This window comes from Vespula vulgaris, chromosome 2, assembly GCF_905475345.1.
Source record: "Vespula vulgaris chromosome 2, iyVesVulg1.1, whole genome shotgun sequence".
NCBI lineage: Eukaryota > Metazoa > Arthropoda > Insecta > Hymenoptera > Vespidae > Vespula > Vespula vulgaris.
In genome coordinates, this window is record NC_066587.1 from 18,630,619 (window position 1) to 18,653,368 (window position 22,750).

At 33.0% G+C, this 22,750-nt stretch overlaps 3 protein-coding genes and 1 long non-coding RNA gene across 7 annotated transcripts; 2 read left to right on the forward strand and 2 right to left on the reverse strand.

The window, feature by feature from the left end:
• The first annotated feature begins 267 nt into the window (after positions 1–267).
• On the forward strand, positions 268–13,796 carry LOC127061719 (probable chitinase 10). The gene is made up of 29 exons (XM_050988994.1): positions 268–601; positions 2,208–2,545; positions 2,626–2,885; positions 2,968–3,018; positions 3,103–3,719; positions 3,804–3,989; positions 4,072–4,216; positions 4,283–4,648; positions 4,722–5,212; positions 5,291–5,519; positions 5,593–5,781; positions 5,858–6,152; positions 6,245–6,480; positions 7,060–7,442; positions 7,541–7,906; positions 7,994–8,162; positions 8,249–8,460; positions 8,527–8,863; positions 8,945–9,349; positions 9,435–9,761; positions 9,847–10,058; positions 10,140–10,418; positions 10,494–10,679; positions 10,776–11,064; positions 11,147–11,538; positions 11,674–12,114; positions 12,201–12,686; positions 12,860–12,985; positions 13,082–13,796. Exons 1-29 carry the CDS (start codon positions 578–580, stop codon positions 13,238–13,240), a joined length of 8,196 nt encoding a protein of 2,731 aa, XP_050844951.1. The 5' UTR covers positions 268–577; the 3' UTR covers positions 13,241–13,796.
• On the reverse strand, positions 8,467–9,046 carry LOC127061726 (uncharacterized). The gene is made up of 3 exons (XR_007780940.1): positions 8,912–9,046; positions 8,679–8,845; positions 8,467–8,598 (listed from the first exon to the last, which is right to left on the reverse strand). It is a non-coding gene; the product is annotated as an uncharacterized LOC127061726 (long non-coding RNA).
• A 382-nt stretch (positions 13,797–14,178) lies between the features above and the next one.
• On the forward strand, positions 14,179–20,746 carry LOC127061538 (solute carrier family 2, facilitated glucose transporter member 1-like). Of its 2 annotated transcripts, none has more exons than XM_050988553.1 (8): positions 14,179–14,390; positions 15,510–15,580; positions 18,507–18,638; positions 18,781–19,054; positions 19,122–19,412; positions 19,488–19,894; positions 19,969–20,240; positions 20,351–20,746. In XM_050988553.1, the coding sequence occupies exons 1-8, from the start codon at positions 14,372–14,374 to the stop codon at positions 20,448–20,450; spliced, it is 1,566 nt and encodes a 521-aa protein (XP_050844510.1). In that variant the 5' UTR covers positions 14,179–14,371; the 3' UTR covers positions 20,451–20,746. The 2 variants fall into 2 exon arrangements, with proteins under 2 accessions (XP_050844510.1, XP_050844512.1); XM_050988555.1 differs by lacking the exon at positions 14,179–14,390 and adding an exon at positions 14,725–15,339.
• Positions 20,654–22,704, reverse strand: LOC127061554 (solute carrier family 25 member 35-like). 3 transcript variants are annotated; one of them, XM_050988601.1, is made up of 5 exons: positions 22,369–22,704; positions 21,638–22,019; positions 21,204–21,422; positions 21,024–21,138; positions 20,654–20,946 (listed from the first exon to the last, which is right to left on the reverse strand). In XM_050988601.1, the coding sequence occupies exons 1-5, from the start codon at positions 22,416–22,418 to the stop codon at positions 20,753–20,755; spliced, it is 960 nt and encodes a 319-aa protein (XP_050844558.1). In that variant the 5' UTR covers positions 22,419–22,704; the 3' UTR covers positions 20,654–20,752. The 3 variants fall into 3 exon arrangements, with proteins under 3 accessions (XP_050844558.1, XP_050844560.1, XP_050844559.1); XM_050988603.1 differs by having other exon boundaries at positions 22,312–22,704; XM_050988602.1 differs by having other exon boundaries at positions 22,276–22,704.
• Positions 22,705–22,750: the final 46 nt, after the last annotated feature.

Genomic DNA, 22,750 nt, shown 5'->3' on the forward strand with positions numbered 1-22,750 from the left:
CTTAACAACATATTTGTCGAACGGATCTAATATTCCATAAGAGAACGGCTTCTTAGTTGTCTTTTCTTCGAAGTGAGACAGCACCTCCAAATCAAACAAGCAAATTCCAAATGGAGTTCTCGCACCCCTTTGGCTTGCAAGGAAGCGGCTTGGTGTCGTTGGCACCAATGGTCTCTGTCTCTACACGATCACGTTCTTGTGGTCAAGGACACAGCAAAGAAGCAATGGCACAGAAAGAAAGAGAGAGAGAAAGAGAGAAGGGTGCGGGTTGAGGGGCTATCGATGGCGTAGGTATATATGGTCGTCCTCTCGCGTTCGGAATACCAGATTCGTGCGTCCAGATTAGTCCTCTCTATCGAGACCTCTGTGTGGTGCCTTTTAAAATTCATCGCAAACGACTAACAACGGACATCGAAGAAGAAGAAGAGGAAGAGACCGATCACTTTCAGTGATTCTTTTGATCAGTGTTGTCAAACCGCGTGCTACCGTTCGATCGTTTCAAACCTTTTCAGTCTCAACATTTTAAGGGTTGATCGGCAGAATCGACAAAGCAGAACGACTCGACGTTTCCCGGAGAATGACTTTTCAAAGTCTTACTCCCGTATGTAATACTAGATAAATTCGAGATTCTGATATTTTAATGTTATTTCAATTTTTTGACAAATCTTTCGTTATGGAATTGAACAATTCATTTCGTACAGACATACACATATACGAATGACTGACCATCAGATATTAGTCGGACTAAAATATATAATGTTATCCTATTGACAGGTTCCATTAATTAGATTTTTCACTCGGAATTGTAATATGTTTATGCTTTTTTAATGAATCGTTATCTTTTTTCTCTTCTTTTCTTTTTTTTTGAACAATGCATCATTCATAACGATCACTGAACTTTGCATGCTGTTTTCGTCTTTTATGCTGTTTCGTCTTTCTCTTTATCTTGTCGCTCGCTTTTATCTTTTCTCTTTTTCCTTCAATGAATATTTAAAGTTTATTATTAAACTGTTAGCATTGAGGTAAACGTTGATTTCCATACAAGGAATCTTGACATTGATAGAACGAAAGAAAAGATGCGACTTGCATTATGCCAGAGGTCTTCTTCGTGCATATGTCCTTGTATTACCATCGTACAATAGATCGGAAAGAGATTTACTTACTCGAAAGCCATCGTGACGAGCAAATGAATTTCGTTCTACTTGAGTTAAAAAAAAAAAGAAAGAAGAGAGAACTCGGAATGATAGATCCTTCGTACGAAGTTTTACGAAACTTTATCATATAAAAAATAGTCTTCATCGATCATAAGAAAAAAGAAAAAAAAAAACACGAATGTTAGACGTGCGACCTAATCGGATTAAGCTACATAATAATATAAATATTTATGAGATCATCGAATCAAAACAATATTATAATTGATTATACAGCTGTCGTATAACATGGTGAAATATATCCGATCATAAATTTCACGCATCATCGATCATACTTCGAATACTACCACAAAACAACGAGAGTTCTGATTCTCGATCGTATCCTAACCGGTCATTGTACTCAACTTATTCGAGGTAGCAATATCGGTCAGTGTAATTGCCATGGTCGTTCCTCGTCAAGGTCAACGAAAAGGGATACTATCTTTTATATTCCGAATACGTGATTCGTAATACATGTACCATTCACAGTGACTCACTGTGATGAATAAGATCGGCACACCTTTTGTGATTATTTATTCATAAATATTAGAAAGAAATTGGAGAAAGGATTTATGTTAATTATTTTATAATTTATAATTTATAACATTTATATGTTATTCGTGTTATTATATACTTGGTCTGAATTACTAAGTCATTCGATGCAACTTACAACCCTTATCGCTCTTATTAATCCTAGTGATAATTAAAAAAGGAAAAAAGAGAATGGCAAATAACAAAAGAAATTACATACATATAGAAATCTTTCATGGCCTCAGATCGAACTCGATCACCGGTTTCCCATTACCAGAGATCTTTTTTTCTTGTTTGTTTTCTCGTAGCTCGAAACGAAGACAGGTTTGGCTGGCATCGGGAATGCATGCTTCCACGCTTATAACTAGCTTTTCGCGTGCGTGTTTTTTTCAATTTACACTTTGCTTCTGCTTACTGTGTATCAGTCGATGTCAATATCGTCGATCGTCGATACAAATTGTTCCAAATAAAAAAGATCGATTTCAGGGTACGATGCTGATCGGAATCGTCTTTTTGCTGTTCTGCTCTTCTTATGCGGGACCATTACACGATGTACCAGCGCGAGAAATCTTACCACCACCACCTTGGAAATCTCGAACAACACAAGACAGTTCTGAGATCTTAAATGAATATGGCTTTCAACGTGATGCGGTTGAAAGCCCGCCTAGATCTATTGAATTCGATCGTTTTCAAGATCAATCGAAAGAAAATATTGAATTTGGATCACATAGGATTCCACTTCGCGATGCTGTCGAAGCTTTACCTTCGAGTAGTATGAAACTTTGTAAAGATCCAAAAAACGAAGACTATTCAGCTTCAGCAAGGTTGGCTTGTTGAATTAAATTAAACATTTTATTGTTTTATTAACAATAAATCAGTTTTTTCATCGTACACTAAATTTCAGAATCATGGAACAGAGATTACCACTTAGGGATGCCGTTGAACATCGAGAGGCACCCTTCTTCGGGGGAGTAGAACATGAATCTATATGGATCGAACCGCTTGCACCACCTACTTTAGGTAGAATTCAACGAATTCTCGATCCAAAAGTTGTCTGTCGTTTTGATTCCCGAGCAGCTTATAGGATGGAACCGTTCTCTTTATTATCTGGATCTTTGCCGGATTACAAATGTACTCACTTGATATATGCTGGAGCTAATTTGGGTAAATAAGAACATCGATAATAAAGTACGAACGATACTTTTTTTTTTTTTTTTTTCAATTAAACTTTGTCCTTTCGTTATAGATTCAGATTTCAAAGTGATATCCTGGAATTATGAATATGATGAAATTAAAGGTAATCGACATAATACTTTATAGTAAAAATTGTGAAAATTTGTGTTAGGTTCTCAAAATTAATTAATCATTGTCCATTTGATAGGTGGTTATAAGACAGCTATAGATCTTCGTTCAAGAGATCCAGCATTACGTATTCTTATCTCGATCATGTTTCCTAGCGAAAGATTTAAATCCAGTAAATTGAATGAAGCTGATTATGAACAAATTTCTCAGTCTATACTGAGTTTTATCCGTCAACAAGATTTCGATGGTGTTCTGATAGATTGGCAAATAGAAGACGCGTGGCAAACGAATGCTATGACAGAATTAAAGATTTTCTCGAAAATCTTAAAAAAGAATTTAGCAGACGAGGAATTGTCCTCAGCTATTGCTCTCCATGCTGAAGATCGTGTCCATCGAGAAACCATTTCGAATTTTGATTTAGTGATACTGAAGCCTTGGCGAAGCGAATTCAATTTAAGAAGAGACAAGTTTGCTCTTCATCCTGCACCACTTAAAACCGTGATTCGTACAGTTAATAAGTGGTTCGAACGAGCTGGCATGGAACAAGCATCTAAAACTGTATTAGGCTTGCCAATTTTCGGTGATGGATACACACTTAAATTTGGAAACTTCACTGATGCTGGTGCTCCAATTTTAGGACCTGGAATCCCTGGTCCATATACCAGAGCATCTAATGGAAGACTCGCTTATTACGAAGTAAGACCTTTTCCTATTTTAAAAATCACATTTTTCTTCACTTTTTATGCAATTTGATTTATTCACATTAACGTTTATAATTAGATATGCGAACGATTGGAAGAAGGTTCATGGATATCTGGGAGAGACGAAGATGGTCCATATGTGAAACGTGGAGATCAATGGATTGGATACGAAGATCCTATATCAATGAAGATAAAAGCAGCATATATTCGATCAAACGGACTTGCTGGTATCTCTTTATGGTCCCTGGATTTGGATGATTTTCAGGTATTTATAATTACATCAAGCGGAAATAAATGTAATGAAAAATTTTGTAAACATATTTTTGTATATTACATGAATTATACAGGGTATTTGTGGTAATCCATGGCCAATGTTGAATACTGCAACGAATGCACTAGGACTTTATGAAAGTACATCCATTAAAAAATGTTTTGAAAAGGGTCTTTTCGCTGATCCAGGGAACTGTTCTGGATTTTATTCTTGCGTTAAAGGTACTGATTAATTTACTCACTGATAAGATTAACTATCTAACAGTTTCTTTTGCTAACTTTTATAAGGTAAAATGTATCATGGTTATTGTGGGCCCAAACGGCTGTTCGATCCTGTACTAGGACGTTGTATTAAGACTGATCCAGAGATTTGTAAACCTGGTTATTCCGATCAAATTGTTTTACATGAAGTGGACTCTGTCGTTAATCAAAACGGGATAAAGAAGGAGAATTATGTGGAAGAATTGACACAAAAAGGTCCACGAGTTGTTTGCTACGTCACTTCGTGGGCAATTTACCGAAAAGCAGATGGAAAGTTTGTACCAGAACGTTTGGATTCTCGTTTATGTACTGACATTATTTATGCGTTCGCCAGTTTAAATCCAGATAATTTACTGATACAGACTTTTGATCCTTGGGCCGATATAGAAAATGGTCAGTCGTATTATTATTTTACATAAATTATGTAACAAAATGACAGTTTTATAAATATCTTTGCGCTTTGTAGGTTTATACGAACGAGTGACATCGATTAAAGGAACCAGGATCCTTTTAGCTCTTGGTGGTTGGACCGACAGTTCTGGCGACAAATATTCTCGATTGATAAGCAATGGTGTTTCTCGTCGAAAATTCATTTCAGCTACGATAAGTTTCTTAAAGAAACATAACTTCGATGGTTTGTCACTCGAATGGAATTATCCGAAATGTTGGCAGAGCGATTGTAAGAAAGGTCCAGATTCTGACAAACCTAATTTCACGAAGCTTCTTCAAGAATTAAGAAAGGAGTTTGACAAACAAACACCCAGACTCACATTAGCAGTAGCTTTGTCAGGATATAAAGAAGTTATCGATCAGGCTTATGAAGTTGGAGAGATTTCACGTGAAGTAGATTTTGCTTCAGTAATGACATATGATTATCATGGTGCTTGGGAATCGAAAACAGGTCATTTGGCACCTTTATATGAAATGAATAACAATGGCCGAACATATTATAACGTTGTATGAAATTTTTCATTCAATTGATAAATTATTACGAAATGAAATACTGATAAGTGTATAGTTAAAACATATTTTCAGAACTTTACAATGGAATATCTTGTTCGTCTTGGAGCGGACAAATCAAAATTGTTAATTGGAATACCATTATATGGCCAAGCCTATCATCTCTCTGATACTCGTAGAACGGGGCTTGGCGATCCAGCTACAGGCCCTGGTCTACCTGGAGAATTTACAAAACAACCAGGAATGTTAGCTTACTATGAAATATGTGACAGAATTAAGAGACATGATTGGACTGTAGGATCAGGTAAAAGTTAATGTTCAGATTTGATCGATCATCCTTGTTATTTTGTATTCTTTTACTACTTACATTATTTTAGGACCAAGTGCTTATCATAAAGATCAATGGGTAGGCTATGAAGATCGAAAGAGCGTATTTCAGAAGGGTGAATATATATTACGAAATAATTATGGTGGAGCCTCAATGTGGACCGTCGATCTGGACGATTTCTTAAATCGTTGCTGCGTGGAGAGTTTCCCGCTTCTTAAAGCTATAAATCGTGCATTAGGTCGGTAATAAAATAATTTATTAAAAATTATATTTTGTATTAAAGAAAGAAAGCTTCTTCATTTCTTTATCCGTAGGCCGTTCTCGTACACCGACACCAAACGATATGAAAGAAGATTGTCAGAGACCAGAGGAACCTGTGACGCCACCAGAACCAACAATGACGACTCATAGCGATGCCATCGAGGGTGGCCCAGCTTCAACAAAGCCAATGTCAACGTTAACGACTAAAGCTACTACGTGGCCAACATGGACAGAAAAACCAAGTACAACGATACAACCCAGTTGGACTCAGAAACCTACCATATCGTCGAGTCATCATCACCACCATCATCATGAGACATCAACAATACGCACCTCGACAGTTACATGGTAGAATTTATTAAAATTCAATAAGAACTTTAATAATGCATGTCACGATCGAATTGTTAATTTTATTATTCTGCATTATTTATTGTATTCAGGGCTCCAAGTTATTTACCACCCGTTACTACTGCCTCTAGTACAACAGAGAATATTCCAATATCTCCTGTATCGTGCAGTGAAGGTCAATATACTCCTGATCCTGTTGATTGCGGAAGTTATTATCGATGCGTTCTTAAAGAGTTAAAACGAGAACGCTGTGCACCTGGATTACACTGGGACAAATCACGTAGTATATGCGACTGGCCATCAATTTCAAAATGCCAAGCAGATATTAGTAAGTTTTTATTTTCATAATCCTTATTACAGATTACCTTGAATTAAAAATAATAACACATGAATCAAAACACAACAGAAAACATGAATTAAAAACATGATTGGTGGCTTTCTAATTTATTACTATCTATCTTCTTCCTACTTACATAAAATGATGCAATCTTTCAATGGACCACCCGCAGAATTTCTCATCTATTACCATGCAAGCACAACTCGCAAACCTGTTTGCGTTTTGCATGCCAAAGCGAGTAAACATGTTCACTATGTATAATTTTTTATACTGGTGTTACAACTATAGCCTCGAGCAAAGAACATCGTGGTGTCCTTAGCATTTTCTAACCATTTAGTATTTCATTAGGTTTCATATCTTTTGTAGTTTTACCACGTTTTTTATTCTGTGTGTGTATTCTATCAGTAACTGAGGAAAAAATGAAAATTCATATCGGCTTTGCATGTATTTTTTTCATCATATTCTCGACAAACACATCGCTACCCTACATAATCTTCCAACGTGGTATTGATCATGAGTTGATGAAGAAGAAACTATTGTATCGTTAATTTATTTATACTCTTTTTCCAGGTACTACATCAACGCATAGACCTATCTGGAACTCCTCGAGAAAGACAACGATCTCTTCAACGCAAAAGCCGACATTAACATGGACCACATCAACATGGACTACTTCTAATACATATCGTCCAAGTACGACTAAAAAGCCCACCGTTGTCATGATAACAACAGAAAAACCGATGAAAGAATGCGAGCATGGTCAATATTATCCCTATCCAAATTCCTGTATAAACTTTTTAGTCTGCGTTAATGGGAATCTGGTGTCTCAACAATGCGGTCCAGGATTAAATTGGAACGAGGAAAAAAATATGTGTGATTGGGCATACAAAAAACCATGTAATGAGAAACCAATGAAGAATGCTTTGCTCGTCACAAAGGATACAGTTTCGAAGGTGGATTATACAACGTATACACGTTGGTCTAGGTTTTTTCTAAAACGTCTAATAAATTTAACATCGATTATAACTAATCCGTTTAATTCTTATTGCAGACCTGTATCTCTGGTAGTTATAGTCACGTACCTGGTGATTGTGGAAGTTACCGAGCTTGTTTATGGGGCCGTCAAGAAATCTTCCGTTGCGCTCCAGGGTTGCACTTCAATAAGCGTAGTCGTATTTGTGATTGGCCATCGAGAGCTAATTGTGAAGAAGATATTGACGATAAGGAGGATGTAACTGAAAAGCCTAGCACAAAACCTCCTCTCGAAATTGGGTTTGCTACTACATTGATTACTGAGAGGCCTATAATGACTACTACAAAAAAAGCTCCGACGACTCAGAGTACGACTCAATCCGCGACTTTATCTCCTGCTGAAATAGATCCTGATAAGGTTTCACCTCTTTCAGGATATTTTAAGGTAACGTTTAGAATTCTTTTCATCTTCTTATCATTTATTATAAGTAGAATATATTAGCATTTTTCGATTGTTTTCATTTTAATATAGGTTGTTTGCTATTTCACAAATTGGGCATGGTATCGCAGAGGTGTAGGACGATATTTACCCGAGCACATAGACCATACTCTTTGCACTCATATTGTTTATGGATTTGCTGTATTGGATTACTCTGATTTAATAATTAAAGCTCATGATTCTTGGGCCGACTATGATAATCGTATGTCCACGAATATCTCTTATATAAATATAGTATGATAAATATCATTGCTGAGTTAATTGCAATTCATTTGTTGTTTTCTCTAGGATTCTATGAACGTGTCATAGCTTATAAGAAACGCGGCTTGAAAGTATTGTTGGCTCTGGGAGGATGGAATGATTCGGCTGGTGACAAATATAGTCGTTTGGTAAATAATCCTGCAGCAAGACAGAAATTTATTGATCATGCTATTAAATTTATCGAAAAATACGGTTTTGATGGTTTGGACTTGGACTGGGAGTATCCAGTATGCTGGCAGGTATGTCGGGATTATATCATCAATAGTAAACTTATATAACTAATTAATATATAATCGATTAATTAGGTGGATTGCAAGAAAGGACCAGCCTCGGATAAAGAAAGTTTCGCAGCATTAGTAAAGGAATTAAGTATTAACCTGAAACAGAAAGGACTATTATTAACAGCTGCTGTCTCTCCTAGTAAAAAAGTAATTGACAACGGGTACGATGTACCTACCTTAGCAAAATATTTGGATTGGATTGCAGTCATGACGTATGATTATCATGGACAGTGGGATAAGAGGACTGGACATGTCGCTCCGATGTATTCTCATCCAGATGATGAATTTTATTATTTTAATGCGAATTATTCGATAAATTACTGGATCGCAAAAGGTGCCCCATCTAGAAGTATAGTCATGGGTAAGGATACTTATTAATATATATACATGTATATTAAATGTATTATACAATTCGCTTTAAAACTTTTTCTTCGTCAATTAGGAATGCCATTGTACGGACAATCTTTCACAATAAACGATCCAAAAGCTGGAGTTGGCTTGAATGTGCCAGCAAGTGCTGGTAATGCTGGTGAATTCACAAGAGCAGCAGGATTTTTAGCGTATTACGAAATTTGTAATCGAATTCGTAATCACGGCTGGACCGTTGTTCAAGATCCTGAAAAAAGAATGGGACCATATGCTTATAAGGGAAGTCAATGGGTTAGTTTCGATGATGCTGATTCGATACGACGAAAAGCTCAGTTTGTCAGAAACATGAATCTTGGAGGAGGAATGGTCTGGGCATTGGATCTTGATGATTTTAGAGGACGATGCGAAGAAGGGCCTCATCCACTCATGCATACGCTACAACAAGTACTCTCTGAACCTCCGAATCAGTACGACAAACGTACGTCTTTTTACGCTATTATTTTTATTTCATTATTTGCTGATATTATCTTCTTCGTTATATTTTTATTTCGACGTTTATACAGCAATTAAGCCACCAGCTGTTGGAAGTGAACTAGAATGGAAAATACCTACTGCTTCGGAGATTACTTCAACGCCAATTTCTACAACATTGATGGAAGTTGAAACTATTGCACCTGTGCACACCACTTCGATAAAACCTGATGGTGGAAAAGGATTTAAAGTTGTTTGTTACTTCACTAATTGGGCATGGTATCGACAAGAAGGTGGAAAATTCCTTCCAGAAGATATAGACGGTGATCTTTGTACACACATCATTTACGGCTTTGCTGTTCTCGATGGTTCCAGCTTAACAATAAAGACTCACGACAGTTGGGCCGATATAGATAACAGTAAATATAATCTATTCAAATAATGGAGTTTTTATAAAAAAAAAATTATTTTTTTAATTTCGCAATAATTCCTTCTTTATTATAGAATTTTATGAAAGGGTAGTCGCTTATAAATCGAAAGGTATTAAAGTATTGTTAGCTATCGGAGGATGGAATGATTCGGCAGGTGACAAATACAGTCGTCTAGTAAATTCACCTAGTGCTAGACAAAGATTCACATCACATGTTTTACAATTCCTTGAAAAATACGGTTTCGAAGGACTCGATTTAGATTGGGAATATCCTGTTTGTTGGCAGGTACTTCCTCGCATAAACGAATATTTTTTGATCTAATTTAATAAATAATCGTTCTAAATAAGGTGATGTTATATTCTCTAGGTGGATTGTAAAAAAGGTCCAAAATCTGATAAAGAAAGCTTCGCACTTTTAGTACAACATTTAAGTGAAGTCTTTAAACCAAAGGGTCTATTGTTATCCGCAGCTGTTTCACCAAGTAAACGGGTTATCGATGCTGGCTATGACGTGGTTTCCTTAGCAAAATATTTAGACTGGATATCCGTGATGACGTATGATTATCATGGTCAGTGGGATAAGAAAACCGGACATGTAGCTCCGCTGTATGCACTTCCCAATGATTGGGAACCTACTTTCAATGCCGTATGTTTTCTAGCTTCTATTAATTTCTAATAATTATCTTAAATTTTTATGAAACTCAAGCATTTTTATTTATAGAACTTTTCAGTTCATTATTGGCTAGAACAAGGTGTACCCCCAAAAAAATTAGTGATGGGTGCACCTATGTACGGTCAATCCTTCTCTTTAGCAGAAAGGACTCAAAGGGGATTAAATGCACCAACATATGGTGGTGGAGAAGCCGGCGAAGCTACTAGAGCAAGAGGTTTCTTATCTTATTATGAAGTACGTATGATCCTTTCGTTCCTTATATATTACATCATCGCAATCTTCGTGATTACATCTTACAAGTATATAATTTTTTATTTTCTATCTTTTCAGATCTGTGAAAGAACTTTAAAGAAAGGTTGGTCGGTAGTCCAAGACAGTCAGAGACGTATTGGTCCCTATGCTTATTACGGGGATCAATGGGTTAGCTTTGACGATGCGAAACAAATCAGAATTAAAGCGGAATTAATAAAAAAACTTAATCTTGGAGGTGGCATGATTTGGGCATTGGATCTAGACGATTTCAAGAATAGATGTGGCTGCGAACCTAGTCCTTTGTTAAGGACAATGAATAGAGTTTTGAGAAACTATCCTGAAGGACCACTTTGTCCAGTAGTATCAGGTTCGTGTGTTCTCTCTTGTTCTTTCATCTTAAAATATAATAATTGTTTAAGGACGATATTTTTTGTTTTTCATTGATGTAGAATCCACTTCCATTGATATTGATCAATCCACAACGCAAACGATAAGTACTTGGTGGCCGACAACCGAGTCAACGGCATCTACATCGCGGCCAAGCTATTTGCCACCTGCAACAACAACAACAATGACAACAACTACGGAAGAATTAGATACGTCATCCGAAGAAAATGATACTGTTGAAATAATAGCTGGTCCACCTCCGATAGGTATTGCACCTTTAGGTGATTGTGGTGAGAAATTATTTATACCACACAAGAATGATTGTGCGAAGTATTATCTCTGCAATTTTGGTAAACTTTCCGAACGTTCTTGTCCTAATGGACTTTATTGGAATGAGAATCGATGCGACTGGCCGGAAAATAGCAAATGTAAAAAGGAACAGAGGCAACGTCAGGTACACACATGAATTTATTAATTCCAATTCACATAAAACTAGGAAAGCATTGTATAATCAATCGATATATACATGTTATATCAGGTTCCAATTTTTAATAGTTATGCAATCATATTATGCATATTTTTTTTCCAGACAAGTGACGCGTTCATGGCTTTATCCCTTAGAAAGAAAAACTCTAAGAAAATCATTTGTTACGTAACGAGTTGGGCTCAGAAAAGACAAAGTGTGGAAAGATTTATTGCACAGGACTTAGATTTAGATCTCTGCACACACGTCGTCTACGGTTTCGCGATATTAGATGACGAAAGTTTAACGATAAAAATGCCGGACTCTTGGGACATGAAGGATGAAAAATTCTTGAGAGATATGATATTGTTGAACGCTCAATCTTTGAATCCTGCTAAAATATCGATCGCTTTAGGAGGTTGGAAAGATTCTCATGGCGACAAATATAGTAAAATGGCGAGTGATTCGGCTAACAGAAGGAAATTTGTCGATAGCGCAATTAAATTCTTGAACAAATATAAATTCGATGGTCTTAATCTCATTTGGGAATATCCAGTATGTTGGCAGGTAATTCCTTCTAATATGAACAATAAATCCTAAACCAGATTGAACAAAAAAGAACGGGCATGAATTAAAACGGATATAAATCACAGGTAAACTGTAGCAGCGGACCTAAGAGTGATAAATTAGCCTACATCCATCTTCTTCGAGATCTTAAAACGGCCTTGAAATCTCGTCAATTACTTTTGTCAGCCGCAGTTTCGTCAAGTAAAAAAGTGATCGATCTTGCTTATCAAGTTCCATTACTTTCTGAATATCTCGATTGGATCGATGTTATGTCCTATGACTATCATGGTTATTGGGAAGGTCAAACTGGCCACGTGGCACCATTGTATCATTGTTCGGCTAACAAAGATCAATATCTGAATGTAAAATCCAGTTTGAAATATTGGATTGAAAAGGGTGCATCTTCGGAAAAACTTATCCTAGGTATCCCAGCATACGGACAATCATTCACTTTGTCCAAAGACGCGTTACCATTAACTGGGAGAGGTTCCAATTTCTTTCCTTTGAAGTCTTCCGGACCTGGACAAGCTGGGAAATTCACGAAAGTACCAGGATTCCTTTCTTATTACGAAGTAGGTATAACATAAACTCGGTATCATTGAGACTCCACAATAATGCTTGGTATGGATAAAATAATACTTGATATTAATCCTATACATAGTAATATTGACTGATATAATTTTTTCATCACTGGTCTATAAAAAACAAGTTTTATATATTATAAAATGTTTTTTTATGTTTGTAGATATGCGATAACGTAAGAAATACTAGATGGAACGTAACCAAAGATCCAGAACGTTGTGTTGGATCGTATGCAATGAAGGATGATCAATGGGTTAGTTATGATGATGTATCAAATGTATTCAAAAAGGTATAGCAAAATAATGTATTTACATAATTTAAATATTAATATTAACATATGGAAATGTTTAAATTTATTTTCTGCTTTTTCGACTTGTTTTTACAGGCCGATCTTATAAAAGAATTAAATCTCGGCGGAGGATCAATATGGTCGCTTGACTTGGACGATTTCTCTGGAAATTGTGGCTGTGGAAAATATCCTCTATTGACTGCATTAAATCGTGGGCTCGTTCAAGAGAAACTACGAATGGCGGATTGTACATGAAAATAAAATCTTAGATGCACCATATATTTCTACGATAATTCGTATAGCGTACAACGGTAGTAACAGTAGAACAAAGCATTATTCGTCTTTCTGTGTTTTTCTTGTCGTCTTTCATGTTGTCTTATCCAGATTGCACGTTCTCATAATGAACTAATATTCGATATTATAAGAAGTAAATGATTTGGCAAACTTTTCCAAGGGACACATTTCGAAGTTAATTATTCGTTCATTTCATTCATTCATCGTTCATTCATTCGTTCAATGTCTTTATCTTTTAATTGTGTCGTTTGAGAAAACTTTGACATTAATAATACAAAACAAATTGTATATGACCCATCATAATATCTTCTTTCAAAAATGTGTCAGTATAAGTATTTGTGATATGTAAAGTGTAATTAAAACGTTACGTTAAGTTCGCTCAATGGTGTGTAAACAAAAAAAAATTATTAAATTCGTTCAAGGCTGCTAGATTATAATCTGACATATTTCTGTAAGTATATACTTTTTCTCAAAAAAAGAAAAAAGCAAAAATAAATAAAAAGTGATAGAAAATAAATCTGTATTGATTCGTAAATAGCGAAATAATCGAATAAAGAGATAAACAATAAACGAACTTATGACGATGCAGTACACACTATACGTATACGTACAATACAGATCTTTGTATATATTTGTATATGTATACAAATATTTTAGATGATACAAAATATTTTTACATATATTTATTATTTATATCATGGTTATTGGAAAATGTCGTAAATATCGTACATTTAAAATATTTGTATATTTTGTATTACGTAGACATAAACGTAGATAATAACAAATCGTAAATAGAAATAAGCTTTGTTGAAAGAAGTGGTTTTGTAATGACAAAACTTTTATATTATAATTGATAGAGTATGTTGATATAACTTGACTAAAGTAGCACAACTAAGCGTTGTTGCCTGTCGTATTTGTACTTTTGTCGTCGAAGGACGTTCACCAGCTCACGTTCCGTTCGATTTAGTACGCGTCTGGATGTTTAAACGAAAGCTAGCTGTCAGCGAATCATCTTCTGAAAACATATCTTTTCTTCTTTTTTCGTTTTTCTAATCGTATTAATTGAAATATCATAATTCTTCGACGATTGAAATGACGGAGGAAAATCAAGGTAAGTTCAATCGATTCTATTCTTTTCCTTTCTTTCTTTTTCTTTCCTTGTTCATTTGTTTTAACAAGATTGACGTGTCAAGAAATTATTCTTAACTTCCGATCATTTCCTTCTTTTTAATATTCCTCTTCTTATCTTCATTATATATGCAAATGAAATTCTGCAATTTTTAAATTTCCGCACGTGCATTCTTATCGGTTACGAAAATAACTCGGAAGTAAAGCGAGAATGCTACACGTATAATAGAAAATATTTTATATTTGTACAATCTTTTTTCAAACGTTTAGTTATAACGAATCATAAAAATTGTGTTGAATAATAATTTTATTTTTTTTCATAACTTTATTTCGTTTATAGTTAATTAATCCGTTATAATGCTGATCAATTAACATTATTGAATAAAGTAGTATCACGGTACAAAGGTGAAGGTTTAAAAAATGACAGATTTATAGAAAGAACGATAAGTAGCATTAATATGACATATCCTGTTGAATTATATCCTGCTTCGTCAAATACTCATACGACATTTCCTTGTTTAACAATTAGATAAGATAAGATGTCATATGAAATTTTCTTTATAAACGAAAAATCTTAATACAATTAATACTCGCGAACATTTCTGATTGATTTATCGTGGCATTATTCTACAATACGTACGTATTTACCTGCGTAAAGGTAAATTGAAATCATTAGAAATCATAAAACCATTATCAGCTAGATTTTCCATTCATATTCTATAAAAATTTATAAAGAACACCAAATATATAAAGAAATTTATTCGTATATATACACACAAATGATCTAACCTTAAAGGTGCATACCTGTGTGTTTCGACTAATTTTAGATCGTAGCGCCACATATAGCATTTCGAGAACATTAACCTTTCTTTCTCGACTTTTTGTTTAACCCGGCACTTTTAGCATTTCATATTTTCTAAACATGCTACCAGGTAGCTTTTGAATTCTACAAATTAACTTTATTACAAATTATTATTTATTATTATATTATTATTATTATTGTTGAGAGATAATTATATTTTAGAAATGGAATTATGTATTATCTGTTGAATTTAATTTATCGGGTGAGATTTAATTTATGATTTTACACAATCAATTATAGAATCTGACGTTTCTGCATTATGCATCGATGTGTCGAAAACCACGCCAGTTACCGGTGAATCAAAAACAACCGTAAGTTAAAATCTTTATTATACTTTTATTATGATTTTTAATATTTATAGTATATAAGCTTGCAATATTTTTTTTTATTGTATATATTCTTGTGAATTACGATCTAGTACAGACATTCCAGTTATATTCTATTTACTATTATTCGTATATACAAACTTTGTTTATAGTACAACATATTTATAATCTTTTTATTTTATATAAGCAAAGCAGAAGTTTCTTGAATGATGAGATATCTAACTTTGAATTATTACTTAAATTTATTAATTATTACTTTATTTATTTTTAAATATTAATTTATTGTCATCTTTGCTTGCTCATTGCTTTTAAAATTCTTTATACTTTTTCTATGAAAATTCTTTACTATTAATTATAGTAACATCTTATAAACGATATATCTCATATTGTTGATTTTTGTTTAGAATACAACTTTAATTTTTAATATACAGCTGTATAAAAAATGCTTTGATAATTCTGCTACGTCATTTATTATTTTTTGTAATCTAGAAATGTCGTATTGATAAATGCATAAATATGTTATGTAAATATCTTAGATAAATATATGTAGTAACAAATTTATTTTTTTGTTTAGATGCTTTATTATGATACAATAATTATCTTTTCTGACTTTTCTTCTTTCATTGAATTCCATGGCCAATCTTTTGACCTTTACACTGATAATTTAGATTTATTCTTTTTCTAATGTTGCCTTTAAAATCAAATGCTTTATATAACCATATTCACTCGTCTTGCTTTTATAAAACTGGGATAAATGTTACTGTAATATGTTTTATATATGTATATCATTGCCTTTCTTTATCTCTTTTGAACTTTGACATTTTAGTATTAAACAGTAAATAAATTACACTATTAGGAATAATTAAAACAATATTGTTCTTGAAACCTTTCTTGAAAGCTTTCATTCATTTCATAGTAATCTGAAAATATCCAATCATTCGCGTTTAGAACACACGCCTATTTATTACATTTATAAGAATTCAAGAATAAAATTGATATGGTCTTCGTAAACAGTTTCATCTGTTCTATCCTTAAAGAATTATTATAATCGATCGGTAACATGTATCTGGATATAAGTGATATTATTGATAATATTATTGAAAAGTCTCCTTTTTTATGTAACATACTAATTAATGCTAAAAAGTATGAAATTGAAATAAATAGATCATTAATAATATGATTAATGAATCCTCTATAGCTGTCTTCATGTTAAAACATGAAACTAATTAAATCCAAACAATTTTAATTATTTACATCGTAGATATTTATTTTGTAGAAAATTTATTTGTATTTATTAGTGAAAAATATGTTGTATATGAAGTATGTTTCTTGCCATTATAATTTTATTTATAATTACTTAATGTGATTTAGTCATTTATACGATTAGATATTAATAAATTGGAAAGGTACGTATAATAGAAAGGATTTAATTAATATCATTTGAATTATAATGATGATAATACGTGATTGGCTATCTGACTAGTTTCCAGGTATTTCTACGATGTGTGGTATTTTTGAGTTTTGTTCCATCGTACTGTCCTTGGCTTATCTATTTTCTCTCACTGATTGGTCTTCAAGAGTGCAACATATTGCTCTGCATATTGCTTGTGATACTTATTTATTCCAGCGGTATGGTTATTGGTTTCTCATATCATCATAGTTTTATAAGCAGAAGGAACGGTGAAGGTTTTAACCAGAAAAATTTGCTGTTAAAGTACATTGCATAATCTCTGTCAGAGATGGGCTATCGCAATTACTTTTATAATTCATCAATCAACTAATTGTTATTTCCATTTGTAAATAAATATTGATTCATGTCAAATTTTTCATCTATATATTTTTCTATTTTTATGTAATGTTATTTTTCTGTTTTCTGTTGCTATATGATATACGAGGTAATTGAAAAAAAAATTCTGGCAATTTTCATCGATTTCAATTGTTTTATAATTTTATATCACCCTAATGATATTGAAATCCTTTAATGTAAAAAATCATCTTCATAACTTGTAAAACATTGTATTTAGTTACCTTATTTTTTTGTCTCCCTGATAAATATTGTGTGTCGTACTGTACGTGTGTCTCGTTAATATATGTATATATGTTTGTCTTACATGAAATTATAAAAGTAATTCATAATAAGCTTCAAACTAATTAGTAATTATAAATGTAATATATATATATACTCATTTTTAATTATTAATTAGTTTATAATATAAGTTATGTCCATTTTTGAACATTGTCATAAATTTCTCATAACCTTTTGTTGATCTGGTTCCTTTTTTTTTGTGGAGTTCATATCTTAAGATTGTAATTTTTTAATGAAATGTTGCTAATAATATTATGATATAATATTGCTAACAAAAAAAAAACTTCTAAAATTCACCAGTCCTTTCGTATTATTTAAAATATATATATATATACAAAATGGGAAATTTTAATGGGAATACTTGAATATGTTTGTTATCTGTGAATTCATGAAAAAAATTATTAGAATCTTTAAAAATGCATTTTCATATATTCCTAAGTAATGAAAATATTTAAGTATTCTCAATGCAAAATCCCTTAGTAAAATATTTAATAAAATATTTTTGCCATTATATTATAGTTTCTTTACTTTACTTTATTTACTTTATTTTTATATATATATATTTTTTTACATAATTCTTATGAGAAATGTTATTTGATTTTATATTAAAATGAAAATACATAAAATAAATAAACAGGATCTATACAAAGAATAGAAAAAATTATGATTTTATGTTATGTTCTTAAAATGGAAAATAAACATTTAATGTGTTTGGTATTTAATAAATCGCAGTAATAAATATTTTTTCTATTTAAATATAGTTTAAGTAAAATTATCCATGATAATTTGTTTTTGTAATTTTAAGATCTTAATTATTGCTTTTAGAAAAAAGAAAATGAAATTGACCCTGGATCAGGTAGATGGACCACTTTATTGGTCTTGGCAGGAGCTACGTGTTGTTTGGGTTCCGCACTACCAGCAGGATACAGCTTAGGTGTATTAAACAATCCTGCAGAGGTCAGCATTATTATTGTTAAAAATTATTATCTATTTATTTTTTAATTATTACTTAATCTGATAAACTATTTATAATAGGTTTGAATTATAAGTAAAACATTATAGAAATAATAAGGAAATAATCATTATTTTCGTATTTTAGTTAATCCAGAACTTTTGCAATGAAAGTATTATTGAAAGATATGACATACAATTTACTCACAATGAGCTGATGATATTATGGGCTACCATAGTATCAATTTTTTTAATTGGCGGAGTGACTGGATCTTTGATAGCAAGTTGGTTAGCAGATAGATTCGGAAGAAAGGGAGCTTTAATGATTGGAAATATCTTTGGAATCTTAGGTGCTATTCTCTTTCTCCTTGTACCAGCATTAAATTCTGTTGAATTATTACTCGCAGGCAGACTAATTGTTGGTAAGGAAATTTTTACATGATATCTAGAAATATTTAACAGTCAATAAAAGATATTTTTTTACATCAGGTCTGTCAGGAGGATTAGCTACTAGTTTGTTACCAATGTATATGACAGAAATAGCACCTCTTAAATTAAGAGGTGCTGTTGGAGTATTATGTCAATTAGGTATCACGTCTGGTGTGTTTCTTGGACAAATTGCAGGACTTGATACAGTGTTAGGTACTAAAGAAAGTTGGCATATCATGTTAGCAGCATGTTCACTTTTATGCGCAACTGCGCTGCTTCTTACCTTTGCACTGCCAGAAAGTCCAAAATATTTATATATAATTAAGGAACAGCAAAGTAAAGCTCTTAAAGGTTAATAATTTAATTAATATTAACAATAAGATTAAAAAAATAGTTATAAATTAGTAATATAAAACTATATTTCAGAGTTAAGTCGTTTACGTAATATGGATATTATGTTATTACAAAACGAAGTTGCTGGTTTGCAACACGAATTCGTGACCAAATCATCGACAGATAATTGGACGATAGGTCGTATATTAAAAGAGCCTACTCTTAGATTACCTTTACTCCTAGTATGCTCTCTTCAATTCGGCCAGCAACTAACCGGTATAAGTGCAGTATTTTATTACTCGAGTTCGATATTTAAAGATGCAGGATTAGGAAGTACTGGATCACAATATGCTACTCTTGGAACTGGCTTTGCTAATATTGCTATGGCTGTGGTATCTGTTCCTGTTATGTCATTATTCCATAGACGAATTGTGTTATTAAGTAGTTGTTATTTATGTATTGGATGTCTCATTATTTTATGTACTTCCATAGCTTTAATTGTAAGTTTATCATGAAACTATTTACACCTTTGTGAAAAAAAAGTGGATTTCTATTATTTGCTTGATTGTTACAGCATACAGTTTCATTTATGCCATGGGTGTGTATAGTGACAGTAATCGTTTATGTCATCTTTTATGGTATTGGCCTTGGTCCAATTCCATTTTTTATTGGGTCAGAATTATTTGATGTTGGGCCCAGACCTGTTGCAATGTCTCTTGGAAGTGTTTGTAATTGGGGTGGTAATTTTATTGTTGGAATGTTATTTCCAACGATGCAAGAATTACTCGGCCCGTACACTTTTCTTATCTTTACAGGATGTATTATACTTCTAGCACAATTTGTTGGGTACATAGATAAAAAATTTTTGTCTTTTACAATATTATCATTTTGATATAAGTAAATATTTAAGCCACGGTCGCATATAATATTAATTAAATTTATTTGATTGTTTTTAGATTCTATTTGCCAGAAACAAGAGGTAAAAGTACTATGGAAGTTGCAGCATCCATTACACAAGGATTGAAGTCAAGACCAAATGCAAAGCCCGCGACTTAGATAATAAATCTTTAGGATATTTAAATGTGATGATTAATAAAAAAAAAATGGCCTATATAAATGCTTTACTCCATAAGCAATGATGTTATGGATAAAGTTAAATGTTATAAAAAGCAACCATGAAAGCAATGGGATCATGATTTGCTTATGTGTTGTATCATTTTTAAAGCAACATTTGTTTTATTTTTAACGAAAAAATTAACTTATTATTAATGTTGTATATATTTACATAAACATGTACACAATCTACATTTCCATTATATTGGATACAATGGATTATATTTATATGAAGTTAATACGTTTTACGTTCTTATATCGTCATACAATTGATCTAATTTCTGATAGAATACTAAACATAAAACTGTGTGTGGTGCTATTCTCATCCACGTTGGGAAAGTTCCTTTATATAAGCCATACAAACCTTCTGTTCGTATTATCTTAACCAAAGCATCATAGAGCCCATTATAGAGCATACCTTTCCCACCTTTCGTTGCTCCTACGTATATCCAATAAAATTCAAGAATGATCAAGCATAATGGTAATAGAATGGAAGAGTATTCATGTATTGCTTACTTTGATTATACAATCTTGTTGCCAATACGTCAAAAGGTTGCATAGTGACAGCTACACATGATCCACCGATTAACGAAGAAACGAAAGTCAAAGTTATAGGATAATCTGTAAGTATCTGAAAAACCAAAAGAAAAAATCATACTTGATTTTATCATACAATTACCTATCTAATACACTTACATTCAAAGAACGTAACAAATCTGAGACCAAACCGAACGTAGTCAACTGCGTAGACGAGCCAATAAATAATCTAGGTATATTGGCATACCAGCCACGATATAACGCAGCTATACCACCTTGCTTCCATAGTTTTATAAATGCTGACAACGTTCCTGTATGACCGTGTTGATAACCAACGGCAATGGATTGCGCAGATTGAGCTTGAATCTGTGTCTTGACCTGACATGAAGAATTTGATTGATTAAAATAAATTCTTTGGTAATATATCGTTATGGACGTGTGATGATTGGTGATGAAATAAAAGAAGAATATTTCAATTGGAAGCAATTGTGATCTCAAAATGATTAGTTCTTATTACTGATCATCAACTAACTTTAATGTGATAAGCGTAGAAATATAGGAGCTGAATTTTGCACATATTTCCAATATATTACCAAATAAAATGGACTACCGAGAACGCCCCCTAAGCAACCAGACAATCCTGTGATGACCACAGTTTTCAGGATATCCGTATTTCCTTTACTGTCCTGTATGAAACCATACTTTGTTGCAGTGTTATAAACACCTAATCGTATACCGTTGAGAACAATCTGAAAATATAACGCTGGTGCAATACCAGATTGTAAAGCTAAAATTCCTTCGTGTTTAGCTATGAGATAGGCAGCATGAAACGTATTTTTATATATCTTTTTGTAAGCTCCTCTCGCTTCGAGTTCTCCTTGGAGCTGCAATCGTATCTTAATAACATCTGCTGGATTAGTAAATAATCCAGCACCCGCAGCCGCCATTGCTCCTATTACAAATTCCGCTCCGAGTCTAGAAAAATAAAATGATAATAACTAAGTAAAAAAAAATAAATAAATAAATAAATAAAAACTGTTCGTACAGTAAGCCGGTCGAAAATTAATTCAAACGATCGAAAACCCGCTTTTTAACGCGACCAATGAAAAGATAGCGGATCTCTCGTGTATTCTATTCCGATTGGTCGAAAGGTATGCTCGATATTGAACGAAATACAACGACAGAATCGAATTGAAAATGAAATCAGTTTGTTATTGCATAACCGGCATACGTTTTAGATCGAATAGCAAAGCCACGAGTGTCGTACTCTCGCAGTTTCTAGTCTTGCCAAACGCGAAGAAGTATATTTTTGTAAATCGCTCACGGTTTCTCCGCTTCCATACTTGGTACAGTGAGATTTTCGGCGGTAGCCATGTTGAAGAACAAAAAGTTAAGTTCACTAAGAAGACGTGGATAGTATCTGTAAGCCAAACGCACGCGTTCAGAAAGGAAACTAAAGCGGAGAGAGACTAAAAGAAGAAATATTTAGATGACGAACTGAACACGCCCTGTGATGCCACTTATTGCGGCAGTCACTAAACTCAATCGTATAGCGCTTTATATTTGCGTCATTCTCATAGTAGATATTGATTACTATTTACTTAGGCAATCATTAAGAAGGAATTTATTTTTATATCTATGTATATTCTATGCATATTCATTCGTTACGGAAAGTATTCCATGCAACAATCGTTTATATTATTTTA